At 48.4% G+C, this 14,748-nt stretch overlaps 1 protein-coding gene across 3 annotated transcripts in view; it reads right to left on the bottom strand.

Moving 5' to 3' along the window:
- Positions 1 to 14,748, bottom strand: part of Adcy5 (adenylate cyclase 5) — a 146,785-nt gene that overhangs the window by 56,488 nt on the left and 75,549 nt on the right. For all 3 annotated transcript variants that reach the window (XM_005338885.3, XM_021735636.2, XM_078044107.1), the window contains exons 2-3: positions 4,619 to 4,768; positions 1,096 to 1,217 (exon numbers count right to left, since the gene is read on the bottom strand). In XM_005338885.3, the coding sequence (XP_005338942.2) occupies positions 1,096 to 1,217; positions 4,619 to 4,768 (272 nt within the window). The remainder of the gene's footprint in view (positions 1 to 1,095; positions 1,218 to 4,618; positions 4,769 to 14,748) is intronic.

Below are 14,748 nucleotides of genomic sequence, written 5' to 3'. Positions count from 1 at the left end.
AAAAAACAGGTCTCTGAGCTGGGGTGTAGCTTGGTGGTAGAAGACTTACCTAGCATGTGTGGGCCCTCAGTTCAATACCCAGAACTGCAAAAACAAAACAAGACAGAAACCCCACAGCCTTCCCTGGCCCCACTGCTACCCACCCCACTTTCAGAGTGCGTGTGTGTATGTATGTGTGTGCACATGCATGTGTTCGTGCACACGTGTGTAAAAATTTGCATGATCCATTCCCTCCCTGTATTGAAAATGCAACCCAAGCTCCCAAAGGGTTCCCTTTACAGTAATCTTAGAGGACTCAGGTCTTAGGAAAACTTTTCCAGGGAGAATGTAACTCAAAGCACACACAGCGGCTCCTTTTCTAGCATATGGGAGGATTAACAGGCTCTCCAGGAGCCATGCTGGATGAGGGCCACTGTATCGCTTCGTGTCCCTGTGGAACTCATAAGCAGATTTTGCAGTCTATTAATCTACATCTGCTTGCATGGCCCTGCTGTCAGCAGCTTCTGTCTGGGGAGGGAGCAGATACACTGCGAGAGGAACGCGGGCTTTGGGGCAGGCGGACTCGGGTGCATCCTGTCTTGACCCTTGAGCTGGAGGACTGCCGGCAAGGGCCTCAGCCCTGCTGATCCTCATCTATAGACTGGGGAGGCTGCTTGCGCCCACCTTGCAGAACGCTGGGAGGATCCGCAGTAAGGTGGCGAGGCCTGGCTAGTGTCTGGGACGTAGGGGCCCAGAAAGGAAGCAAGCAGCTGCGGTGATGAAGACAGAGATAAGGGGACACTGGGGTCCCAAACCTATGCTGCTGTCTCCTTTGTTAGGCTAGAAGTTCCCCTAACAGCTAGTGTTGCTCATTTCTTTTTCCTCTTCTGTAGACTTGCTGCCCACCCCCACCCCCGGCCCCCAAAGAAAGTTGAACAGGGTACAGTGATAATGTACCCACCAGACTGGAGCATGGGCCTACCCTGCTCCAGACAACACACACTCCCAAGCCAGTAGGCCACCCTGTTTTCCCCATGAAGGAAAGAAGTGGGGACGGCTCCTTTGGGGTCCAATTCTCTCACCCTGTCCCAAGCCCCACCCCAGCTTCACCCGTACCTCACGTTGTCATGTTTTTGAATGTAAATCTTGTGGAACATCATGTCCTCCTGCTTGGCATTGATGTCTGCTTTCATCTCCATGGCAACATGACGGGGAAGGACAGATAGCAGGAGCCGTTCCTGGGGAGGAGAGCAGATGAGTTTGTCACCACTCCTCCACCTGCCTGGTGAGTCCCCTCGATCCACACCTGTGCCCCTGCCTGCAGGCCCCTGGAAGACCCCTCAGGCTCTCCTGAGGTTCAGGGGGCTAGCAGCATCTATGTGCATGGGGAGGGCAACAGCTGGAGTCATGCCCCCAAGGTCCTCTGGTCCCATCTCTCTGGGGTACTTCCTAGTCTGAACCCTGGCCTGCCATCATGCTGCACTGGGAAAGGCACTCCTGGTGGACCTACAAGGACTGAGCCCTTGGCTTAGAACATGGATGTGACCAGAAACTGTATCTTTGGGCAAACTACTAAACTTCCTGAGTGAAAAGAGGTTCCTCATCTGTAAAAGGGGAGGGATTACTGACAGCATTGCATAAGACTCATCCAGCTGTCATGTGCGGAGCATCATTCTGGATGCCAGGAGTCATAACCATGTGTCTACAGCCAGGCCAGTCTCTTCCTTCTCCAAGCCTCCAGTCTCTGGGGTTCTATGGGGGCACTGGGCAGGGAAGCCTGGCCTAGGCTGAGGAGAACCGGTATGACCAGAGAATCCTTCCTGGAGGCCAAACAATGAGTGAGTGCTCCAAATACATATGCAGGGACAGTGGCCCAGGCAGGAGATAGGGGAAAGCAAGTCGACTTGAACCAAGACACAAAATCAGTCAAACGGGAGGTGGGAGAGAAGCAGAGGGAGGAGGCCAGGCCACCTGGGGCAGCTCTTATCGGCTGGTTATAGGGTCTGGATTTTGCTGCCTTCCCAAGTTCTCCCCCAGGACTGCCCTGCTGCCATCATGGAGTCTGGTCTCTGCAATGGCCCTCCTCAGCCCTCCCTCCATGCCAGGCCCTCTGACAGGCTCATTCATCCAATTCTCTCCTCCTCCGCCTTCATCATGGTGCCCCCAGCCTCTCATTCTCCTGTCCTTTACTATGCACTGAGTCTCTCCTGCTGCTCTGTCCTTCCAGGTTCCTCTCCCTCCTCTGGTGCCAGGCCTCCACTGTCCACATTCCAGCTCCCTTCCAGGGTTCCCTGGTCTCCAGCATCCACCTGGAGGACTTGCCACCATCTTCCTAACCAGATGCGCCTTCCCACCTTTTCATTTTCCTGTAACTCTTCTTTCCAAGTCCCCTACCTTTGCCCACGACACCCCCAGACTCCTGCACCAAGGTCAATACCCTGCCCATGTAAGTTGTTTTCACTTTTCATAACTTGACTCAGACTCATTCCTTTCCCTGGGTCCCAGTGTCCAGCGCTCACCAAGTCCTGCTGACCTGGAAACAGCTCTTGTATTTGCCCTTTCACTTCTGTGTCCTTCTCCATTGCCCATGACCAGTTTTCACCTGTCTCTGGGATTCCGGTGGCACGGCTCTGGCCACACAGCCTCTCCCAAGCCCTCCCTGAGCTTATACAGCCCCAATCTCTCCAAAACACTTCCTTTACCACAGCACTCTCCTGATCACCACCACATCATGGATGGACTCTTCTGGACCCGCTGAACCTATTTATCCTGGTTCTGCACTGCAACCCCTCACTCTGATCCACCTCCCTCTCCTGTGCCTCACCCTCTCCCTGTTGTTCTCCCAGGACTGGTTGCAGTTCTCCTTGATGAAGCACCCTTGCCAGCGTCCCTACCTCAGCCTCTCGCAGGCCAGGCCACGCCACCTTCAGGTCCAGTAGCCTCTGAGTCAGGTCTGGCCTCCAGGCTTGCTGCCTCTGACCCGCACTCCCAGGTAGCAAGCAAGTGCCTCTCTACAACATTCGCCAGACCACATCGCCTTCTCTGCTTCCTGAAGCTTCCGGGATCAGCCTATGCCCCCAGCTGGACCTGGAAGTTTCTACCATCTGGCTTGTCCCCAACCCTCCACCTCCCCTCCCAGAACCCATGAAATGAAGTCTGTACTCTGCTCCAGACAGGCAGAAACATGGGAAGGTCCGCAGGCTACCAGAGCTTTGCTAGTCTTTGTGCATGAGTCCCTCACCTGGAATCAACACCCTCACGTGCTGCTCCTAACTCTCCTTCGGGGTTTCCCTCCTCCCCTGGAGGAGGTCCAGCTCCAGCTGCCAGAGTCCCACCCTGTCCTGGGCTGCCCTCTATACAGCCCCTGATTACCCTGAGCATCAATGGCTGTCAGCTGCACCTCCTTTTGTTGAGTACAAGGAGAGGCCTCCTTGGGGACAGGAGCTGGAAAACTGGTAAATGAGTGAAGGATGTGGCTCTCCACACATCTGTCTGGCATCTCCAGGCATCAGGAAGCATGGCCACTGAAGGCCATCTCACATTTACTCAACTCTCTGTACATAATTATTGCTGAAATAAATTGTCCTTTAGGACTATTCTGTGATATTGGATGGCTGGGTCAAGCGTGCTGTAAACTGTTGAGATTCATGAGAGACCTTCCTATATCAATAACTACTTTGGGAGGCGAGGACTGGGTGGTGTGGGCAGGGACAGTGGGGGAACAACTCTGAGTCCCTTCATAACATGACACCCAGGAGCTCTTTCTGCATGGCCTGCTCTGGATGGCGGAGGAAAAGGACCTGTCACAGGAAGCAAGATGGGGCCCCCCTGGTGTTGGCTGAGGGCTTGGGGAGGCAGGATCCTCTGGTCTGCAGTAACCTTGTCTCATAAACTTACGCTTAGTTCAAGAGTGAAGTGATGGGAGACCCATGGCCCTGCTGGAGGCTCACTCTGGCTCCTGGGGTTGCTACACCCTTCCAGGCCTCCTGTTGGGGAGTGTCTCAGCTCCACACTATCTAGGGTTACCAGATCTCCATCTGATCCACATACAGGAGAGGACACAGTGGTGGCACGACCACCCCTCAGAACGGGAACAGCTAGAACCCCGAGGCCAACCTCAGTACCTTTTTCCAAAACTTGCTAGGGGAAGCCTGGCCTGTGACTGAGGTCCTCTGAATAGCCTGCCTTCCTGGCCCAGGACGGTCTTCCTTTTCTGAACCAACCACACCCAGAACCGGCTGGAGAAAAAGAGCTGAGTTGGGGTACCATGGACACTGCCAGTACCTGTCCCCTCCCCTTTTCCTCTTCCCTCCCTTGGGCGAACACCTTAATCTGAACTGGAGATGCTGACTGCTTCTCCTCTCCAGCTCATGGGAGGCCCAGGAGGGAAGGAGGCAGGAGCTATCTTGCTGTTTGGCATGTGGGCAAACCACAGAGCTGGGTGAGGAGGCTCTGGGCAAGGGCAGGGAGGCCAAGAGCATTCCCACAGAGCCAGGAAGAGGAAGGCTGGGCTCCCTCAGGGGACACACTGCCCCTGTCTGGGGGAAGTAGGTGGGGCCCTAGCTCAGCAGTTCATCGGAGGCTGGCCTCAGCCCTCTCCTTGGCCCTAGGTTGTGCAGGGCAGAAGGACCTCACTCACCTGCTGCTGGTTCTCCCGCTGCGAGTGGAGCCGTGCCTGGATGCACTCCCGGGTCTCCTGGAAGGCCTGTCTCTGGGAGACCTCGGCCGGGTAGTGAGTGCAGACGCCCACGATGTTGGTGCAGGAGAAAATGAGGACATTGGAGACGAGCTGCAGAGGGAGAGACAAGCACACCAAGCTCAGGCCTGGGGCACTGATCCCTGAGCCCCAGCCCTGATCCCCCGCACCCCGCTCTGGAGTCTGCAGCCCCTCGCCCACGTCTCAGCAAACACATGCCAAGGACGCCTGGCACACAGCCGAACACCTAAGCAGCCAAACATGATCACTTGGGCTTTCGGATGTCCTGAGGGGCCCAAGCTTGGCTGGCCTGTGGTGGAGTGTGTCCCCTAAGGACAGGGAATCATTGGATAATCGGACTGAATGTGTCCACAGTACTGAAAATTTTAAAGTCTGCTGGAGGCAGCAGCAGGACCACAGGAAGGTTCCCCGAGGGTTAGAAAGGGTAATGAAATCCACAACAGCACAAACCACTGCCCCTCCAGGGAAGTTCTGGCTTGTTATCCCAGAGATCAGCTCCCATGAATCCAGGACTCGCTGGCCACACATAAAGAAGGCCCCCAGAAATGTGCTAAACCCTCTGGGGAATGGGGATGGGCAAGGTGCCTGCAAGTGGGGCTTGGTGTCCTGAGCAGGGCTCAGCTCCCCACACCTCCAGGCCTCCTCTCTATCTCTGCACCAGCACCAAGGCTCCCTGACAGCCCCTCATACCAGCTGGCAGGCGTCTGCCATCTCCCCTGCTCCTCAGGGATCCCCTTCTCTGTGCTGACTGAGATGTGTGTGTGGAAAAACACCACCACCCCTTCTGGTCTGCAGAGCCGAGGCGGGGATTCTTTTGCAAGGAATATTTACTGAAAAGCTAAGAGAAAGCAAGACAATGCAATAGAACCCACAAAGGCAAGTTTCTGTTGCACATTTCAGAGCCCAGTGAGCCAATGTTTAGTCAAGATGTCTCTGGCAGGTAAAGCTCTTGGGTATCTGAGCGTGCTGATCCTGGTCCCGCTCTGGTCTCGGGCCCACATGAGACAAGCCTGAGAAGATGTGCAGGCCTCCAGGCTGTGGGGGCTTTGAGCTGAGTTCTTAGTCCCAACCTCAGAGGACTAAGCCTAGATCAACTTCCACACCTTCCACTGTGGCCCCTCCACCCTCTGGAAAACCTTTGTTGAACCCCAGTCTTGGCGTGAGGAAGGTACTTGTCCATTTGGATCCTAAAGGACCTTTCTTTGGGATTTTAGCCACCTGGCAATGACTAACAGATGACTCCCACACTCTTTGCTAGGGACCACTTTGTCTCTGGAATCTCCAAGTTCTTTCTTTACCTCACGTCCACGACCTGAGGGCTTTCCTTAGCACAGCTCTGAGGTGGTCCTGACTCTCATCAGGTCCTCTGCCAGCCTAGGCCAGGAGGCCACATGAGCTCCATGCTGGCTGTGGTACCATCTTTCCCTAAAGACATCCTAGAGTGTGTCTGCCCTGGTCCATGAAGAGAAAGAGACTTTTTCTCTCCTGTTTCAAAGTCTGGCCCTATTCCAACTAAAGGATGCTCTGGACCCCACATACCTCCTGGATGTGCCTGCAGGGAGGGGGCCGGCTCAGGTGACCAGCTTGACAACTCTGCAGGCTACTGTTGCTGCCTGGAAACTCCCAGGATCTCTGACCACCATCATTTTCACATATGGCATAGGAACACCTGATAGACAAGGGAAGAAGACCCCTGCTCTACAGGAACTTTCCTTCCACTTGAATGTTATGGGATGCAGATGTTTCCTCAGAGTTCATGAATACAAATGCCTAATGGAGGTGGGGCCTGTGGGAGGTGATCAGGCCACCAGGGTGGAGCCCTCAAGAGAAAGGGATTAGTGCCCTTACAAAAAGGGACTCTAGAGCTTGCTTTCTGCTCTCTGCTCTCCACCATGTTAGGATATGTAAAGGCAGCCACCTGGAAGAGGGTCCTCCCTATAACCCAGCCATGCTGGCACCCAGCCTCCAGAACGGTGAGAAAATAAATTTCTATTGTTTACAAGCCACCTAACCCATGGTATTCTGCTGTAGTGACCCAAACTATCTAAGACAAGGATCATACATGATAAGACTGAAGGAGACCAGTGTATGGAGTACAAATCAACACGCCATACAAAAAAGGGGTGCTGACCTGGGGTAGGAAAGTGGAGGGGTGATGAGGAGACTCCTGGGCAGGCCCAGGGGTGCTGGACTCTCTGTAAGGGGGGATGTGTCGGGAGACGGGCAGGCATGGGAAGCGCATGTCCCCAGGTTACTCTGTGCCCTTGAATAAATAATCCAGGTGCTCTGATTCTCCAGAAGTCCAAGGAGAGAAGATGTGGATCAATCTGGGAGAATCTGGCACAATTCTAAGCCCTGGGAGTCATGAAAGACTGTTGAACTGAGGGTGGCAGAATGAGGATAAGGCTTCAGGGAAGATTCATTGAGGGGAAAAAGCAAAGGAGGTGGGAGGTATCACAAAAGCCAGAAGCATGAGGAAGCAAAGACCTGCCTGAGATTGGAGGCCAGGCAGGGCAGGGCAGACTCAGAAGGAAGAACCCCTGAGACCAGGGAGGGGAAAGTCTAGGAAGAAAGAGACTGTGGCTTGCAGTGTTAACCAGTGCAGAAAATATGAAGTGAGACCCTGAGAACAGGCCTCTGGGAAGTCACTGGGGGACTAATAAGCAAGGAGTAAGGAGAGAGAAAGAGATGAGGCGAAGGCCGAAGGATGTTCTAGTTAGGGAAATCTGTGTGAAAGGGGACAGAGAGGTGCCGGATGGTAAAAACATGACTGAGGAGAAAATGGGAAGCAGAAAATGAGGAGCTAGCCTCAAATAGGACACTGCATCACGAGAACCACAATCTGACCAGTGGGGTTATTCCAGGAACGAAGGCTGGTTCAACTTCAAAATGCAATCAATACATTTCTCTATATTAATAAACGGTTAGAAAAAAAATGGTATTTCAATGGTTACTAAAAAAACATTTGACAAAATGCAATATGTATTCAAAATTTTAAAAATTGAACCAAATTAGGAATAAAAGAAAAATCCCTTAATCAACAACATAGACAAAAACCTACAGCTAAGATCATGTTTAATGAGGAAAGACAGAATTGTTTTCCTTTATGATTGGAAACAATGCAAGGTTGTTCCCTTGCACTACTCCTATTCAATATTCATAGTGGAAGTCCTGAACTATGGAATAAGATAGGAGAAAGAAAGAAAAGACACAGAGATTAGAAAGAAAGAAAGAAATAAATAAAGAAAGAAAGAAAGAAAGAAAGAAAGAAAACTGTTATCTATTTGTAGACGTCATGATTGTTTATGCAGAAAAACCAAAGAATCTACAGAACACCTATCAGAATTAATATGTGAGTTTGGAAAATTCATAGTATATGTCACTTATATACAATGCTCATGTATGAGAAACAATGCAAGAATGTCCAAAGATGAAATGATTATGAAAGCCTTAACCTAATCAGTGGATTAATCCACTGATACGGATTAACTGGGTGGTAACTGTAGGAAGGTAGGGTGTGGCTGGAGGCATCAGGTCACTGAGGTTATGGCTTTGGAGTTTATATGTTGTCCCTGGTGAGCAGAGGTCTCTCAGCTTCCTTGTTGCCATGTCCTGAACTGTTTTCCTCCATCATGCCTTTCCACCATGATGTTCTACCAAAACTCAGGCCCAGAGCTATTGAGTCACTTGACCATGGACTGAACCTCTGAAACTGTGAGCCAATATAAACTTTTCCTTCCCTTTGTTGCACTTGTCAAGTATATTAGTCACAGCAACACAAAAGCTGACTAAAATAGTATATAAGATCAATATACAAAAAGTAACTGTATCTCTATATGAGTAATGAACAATTGAAAGTGAAATTTTTAAAAGTAACATTTAAATAGCACCTAAAAACCACAAATAGTATAATCTAACATAATATGTGCAAGACCAGTTTACTGAAAGCAATAGAACGCTGATAAAAGAAATTTTAAAATACCTAAATAAAAATGGAGAGATGTACAATGTATTGGAAAACATAATATTGTTCAGATGTCAGTGATCTATAGAGGCAACACAATCACCATATAAGCAATGAAAAAAGCCAAGATAATTTGAAAAAGATGGACTAAGTTGTAAGATTCATACTATTCAATTTCAAGACTTACTATAAAGCTACAGTAATTAAGACAGTATAGTACTGGCATAAGTATAGAAATATAGGTCAATGGAACAGGATTTAGACTGCAGAGATAAAAGCTTATACTTATGGAGTTGATTTTTGACAAAAGTACAAGATAATTGAAGGGAGAAAGAATGGTATTCTGCTGTAGTGACCCAAACTATCTAAGACAAGGACATACATAAGACTGAAGGAGACCAGTGTATGGAGTACAAATCATTTCTTTCCAACAAATGATGCTGGGATAACTGGATATCTATATGCAAAAGTATGAAATTGAATCCCTACCTCACATCATATACAAAAAAAAAAGTTAATTCAAAGTGGTTCAGAGATCTAAATATGAAAACTATAGCTATAAAGCTCTCAGAAGAAAACATAGGAATAAATCTTTATGAGCATGGATTAGGCAATGATTTCTTAGCTATTATACCAAACACAATGACCCAAGGAAAAAATATATATAAAATAGACTTCATTAAAATTAAAAACTTTTGTGCTTCAAAGAACATCATCAAAAAGTGAAAGGATAAGCCACAAAATGGGGGTTGTAGAATATTGCAAAAATATAGTTTTTAAATTGCTTTTATATATTTGCTGAAAATGACATCACATAGTTATTTTCAGCAAATATATAAAAGCAATTAAATGGAGAAAGACAGTCTTTGCAAAATTCACATGACAAATACAGGCCTCTCAAACTATGCAAAGTTAACCCCAAATGGTTCATAGGCCTAAATGAAAAACCTATAATTATATGACTTCTAGAAGAATACACAAGATTTCAGGTTAAGGAAAAGATTTGATTCTGGTTAAGCACAGGTACTAGGGATTGAACCCACAGTGCTCTACAACTGAATTACCTCCCCAGCCCTATTTATGTATGTATGTATTTAGAATCAGTTGTCACTAAATTGCCAAGGCTATTATTGAACTAGTGACCCTCCTGCCTCAGCCTCTTGAGTAGCTGGGATTATAGGTGTGCACCACTGTGCCTGGTTCAGATTTCCTGTATAATGCAGTAAAAACATGATCCATAAGTAGAAAAAATAAAAAGATAAATTGAACCTCATCAAAATTAAGAACATGTGCTCTTTAAAAGATATTGTGAAGATAATGAAAATGACAAGCCACAGAATGGGGGAAATTATTTGCAAATAACAAATCTGACAAAAGAATTGTACCCAGAACTTACAAAGAACTCTCAATACTCAACAATAACAAAACAAACAACCCACATTTTAAAAGAGCACAAGATTTGAATAAATAGTTCACCAAAGAAGATGCAAGGATGACAAGTGAGCACCTGGAAAGATGTTCAGAAGCATTAGCCATTAGGGAAATGCAAATTTAAAACACAAAGAGATAGAACTGTACTATTAGAATAGCTGGAGTTAAATTTAAAAATGGAAAGAAAAGAAAAAAGATCTACAATACCAAATAGTGGTGAGAATGTAACTCCCAAACTTTGCTGGTAAGAAAGAAAAGTGGTGCCTCCACTTTTCAGCCATTTCTCGTGAAGTTAAATATGCACCTGCCACATGACCCAGCAACTTCGCTCTTAGGTGTTTACTCAAAGTAACATTGACACAAAAATCTGTGCATAACTATGGATTATCACTCAATTATAAAAAGGAATAAACTACAGATACACAACATGAATCAATCTCACACTGCATTTACATGAAAGAAACCTGACTCAGAAGACTACATAATATGATTCCATTTATATGGCATCCTGGGTAAAGCAAAACTTTAGGGACTTGAAATGGATCAGTGGCCAGGGCTGAGGTTAAGGTTGACTAAGGTGCAGGACAAAGAAACCTTCCGGGACAATGGGACTGTTCCACATCTTAATTGTGCTAATGGTGACCCACTATATGCTTTTGTCAAATCTGCAAAAATGATACATTAAAAAGGGTGAATTTTACTGTATACACATTATCTTGATTTTAAAAAGAACAGGAGTCAGATCCAAAGGACTGGTTGGGCAAGGAAAGGGTAGCCTTTTCTCTTTCTGAGGCCAGAGAGGCCTGAGTCAGTTCTGAGATAGAACCCCAGGGTAATTATCTACTGGCTGCTGCAGGACCTCTTCACTAATCCGCCAGGCCTCCTCAGCTGTAATCTGACTCCCCATGCAGCCAGAAGGCCAATAGCAGCAGAAGGTGCAAATCCAGGAAAAAGGGGTGCAGTAACCCAATAGGGGTCCAAATGGCTTTGCTAAGTAAACTTAGTGTGCCTGAGGATTCATTTGTCACTCACCAAACACAAAACCCTGAGAGCAGCCAGAGGGTGCTGGGGTTTGAAAGAGGGAGATCTCAGCAAGTTAGACCTGAGAGTGACAGCGATCAATACCTACACACACAGACACACTCACACTCACTCATGCCATCTGTCAAAAACCAGGAACCTGTTCACCAGGTCTTCAAGGGTGCTAAGGCCCCTGTGCAGAGGCTCGGAGGCTCCGGTTATGAGTAGAGAGGAGACATCAGTCAAATCTGATGGAATTTTGCTCACAGACACCTGGGAAGTTGTTGGATGAACAGATGATCTCACACTCTGGGCGTAGAAATGCTGCCCATCTCTGCTCCACTGAAACAGTGCTCAGACAGGTAGAGCCTCTTCTCATGCCTTCAAGGAGGCAGACACATTCAAGGTGAGGATAAGCCCTGCCCTATGAACAGGACTTCATTAGCAAGTAATCACAGGTATGGCTCAGGGCTCAGACTTCCCAAGTGAACAGGCCTCATTAAGGGCTTGTTGGTTTTCCTTGTGCTCTCAGGGGACATGTGTAAGCACATGGAACACGTACTTGTGTGTGTGTGTGTGTGTGTGTGAGAGAGAGAGAGAGAGAGAGAGAGAGAGAGAGAGAGAGAGAGAGAGAGAGAGAGGAGGAAGAGGGAGGGAGAGAAAGGGAGGGAGGGAATCAGTGACTAGGGTCAAGTGGGCCAAGTGACAGACACACCTTACCCCAGGTGACAGCAAACCTCAGCCCCCCAGCATCTTCCTTCCCCGTGAGCCCTGCAGATGGCAAGGGTCCAGGGGGACCAGGCCCAGATGATCCTAGGACCACACCAGGAGAAACCCCACCAGAGGGGAAATGTTTGGAATTCTACTCTCAGAGTGGAAACCCAGGGGAGGTGCCTATGAATATTTACTATTCCTCAAAGGCCAGCACTTCTGAAACCCAATCTCTGGCTGCCTGAGGCTGCAGGTTTGATTTGGGCCACGAATGTGAGGTTACACTGCTCGTTTGCACAGCGTCTCCTCTGCAGAACCCTCCAAGAAATCCAAGCAGCTGGCCTCAGACACCGCAGTCGGCTCTGCCTCCGCTCTCTGAGTTTTCAGGGGCTCCAGGGCCACCAAGATAGGCTCCCCTCTCTCTAGCCCCGGGAAGATGCAAGGCAAAGACGGAGGAGGAGTCAGGGGAGAAGGATGAAAAAGACCCTGAGCAACATGTGCCTTCACCTGGTTCTTGCTCCCGACAAGCCGGGTCTCTTGCAGTATGGTTGGCTCACAGAGATGAGGGTGGTGGTGGTATGAATCAGAATTCCCAGGGGACCCAGACTTGGTGATGGGGAGTAGGGGAGGACATTGGGTTAAATTTGAATTTCTGACAAACATGAATAATATTTTAATATAAATAGATCCCATGCAATATATGGGACCTACTTATACTAAAAAAATTATTCATTGTTTATCTGAAATTCAAATGACCCTTATCTTGCCTGACAACCCTACCTGGAGTCTTTTCAAACCACACCTGCCCTTTCCCAGTTGTACCCACCCTTTGCCGAAGGGTGCCCCCAGCAGCCCGGCACCCACTCCTCAGACTCCCAGGTCCTCCTCCCCTGTGGTGGCACCTGCTGACCAGGGAGCAGACAGACCAGTGTTTTCTATGTCCATCAGAGTCTGAAGCCCCTCCAAAATCACAAACCAAAGAGGAGAGATGCAGTTTTCCTCATTCCCCCGCAGGCCTCAAGGGGCTGCCTCCAGATCTGGGGCTGAGGAGGCTCCTCCACTGCAGGGAGAGGAGGGGGCCCTTTCCACAGGTGCGTGTCCCCCCCCCCCAACTGTGACAACAGGCCGGACTCCTTCCTGTTCCAGCTTTTCCCAGTTTACAAACACACACACAGCTAACAACCACATGAGTACCAAATAAAAGGAGCCCAGGAGCCTGCCAAGAGCGCTTTCCTCCCACGCCCGACTTCATTTGTCCTACACAGTGGTAGTGGGAAGCTCAGGGGACCTCAGTGGAACCTCATTAAGATATAAAATAAAATAAATCAAGGAAAGATAATCTGAAATTATATACTCTTCGAAGACAGATCAGCACGGTTCCTTGTATACTGCACCACGCTCAATTAGGTGCTTAATGATTTTTTAAAAATATTACATATTTTAAAACTTTAAAAAAAATCATAGTGACATCTCTACAATGTTTCCTTTACGTAGTTGTCAAGATTGCTCTGTGTGTTCTTGGTGAGGGAGGCCACATTACTTCTGTGGGGGCTTTTGTGATGAGGTCTCCCCAGGACAGACAGGAGGAAGCCCTCCAGGGCTCTCTTCTTCCTGCCAGAGGCCTGCCCAGCCTAGTCCCCCTCCTCTCCTCTCCTCTCCGCTCCAGCGAGGCGCTAGCTGCTCTGAGGTTGTCCCTCTTCCCTCTCTGGGATTCCCTAAGAGCTCCGCATGCCTCCTCTCTGTGCCAGAGATCCTTGAACAATGCCCTTAAAACCATGACCCTTTCCTACCCTAAAGCCCACCAGGACGCCCCATTCCCAATGAGATAAAGGCCAAACTCCTGTGCTGGCCTTAACATCCCACAGGTCCCATCCAACAGGTCCCTGTCTTGTCACCTACCCTGACCATCTCTGGAAAACACCCATCTTACAACACAATCTGAAAGTGTAATGTTTATTAATGTAACTTTAATGTTATTAAAATCAGAGCACGAAATATTAACAAATCAATAATTAGCATCTGTTTGGAGGCGGGCTGGGGAGGTAGGTGAATGGTAGAGTGCTTGTCTACTATGCACAGGTTAGATCTTCAGCATGGAAAAGAAAAACAAAAGAGGAAAAACAAGAGACCAGAAAGTGAAGGAGGACAAGGATCTCAGAATGGTTGGACACAACAGTTTTGAAGCTTCCAAACCCTTTCCCTGCAACACTTCATCTCAGCCTCCTCATGCTCCTGTAAAATAAGCAAGCCGGGGAGAAGCACCTGGCTTTGGCTAAGCAGGAACAGAGGCTTGAGGTAGGGGCCCTGCTTGAGTGACACATGAGGCAGAGCAGAACCCCGATCGCAGCTCAGAGCTCATCCTACTCCACTGTACCGAGCTGTTATTTATCCCAACTTAATTTAGGTCCAGTTTTGTTTTATTCTATTTAATAAAGAAACACTCAACTTTCTTTCACCCTTGTCCCAGGCGCCCCAGGCCTTCTTCATAGATCCTGGTCACATAAAGTACTGCTGATTAGGGACCTACTTCCAGCCACGGCCAGGTTCAGGGAGCAGCCTTGGGGGCTCTGCCTCCTCAACACGCTCTCTCCAAGGAACTGCAACTGTGAGTGACAAGGGCCCAGCACCTGCCTAATGAGGCCAACTCCGTCTTTAGTGTAGCTGCCCTTCATTATTTTTTTTTAAGGGAGATTTAATTCATTTACCATAAAATTCACCCTTTCAAAGTATTTTAATTCAGTATTTTAGTGTAATCACAAGGTTATGCAACCGTCACCACTAATTCCAGAACATTCTCAACATCCCTCAAAGAAACTCCATACCCATTAGTCATTGTCTACTTTCCACCTCCACCCCCACTCCCAGCTCCTGTCAACCACGAATCTATTTCCTGTCTCTATGGATTTGCCTATTTGGGACATTTCAT

Source organism: Ictidomys tridecemlineatus, chromosome 3 (assembly GCF_052094955.1).
Source record: "Ictidomys tridecemlineatus isolate mIctTri1 chromosome 3, mIctTri1.hap1, whole genome shotgun sequence".
In the NCBI taxonomy this organism is placed as follows: Eukaryota; Metazoa; Chordata; class Mammalia; order Rodentia; family Sciuridae; genus Ictidomys; species Ictidomys tridecemlineatus.
The sequence above is the reverse complement of the archived record's forward strand: the minus strand, read 5'-3'. Positions and strand labels throughout refer to the sequence as shown.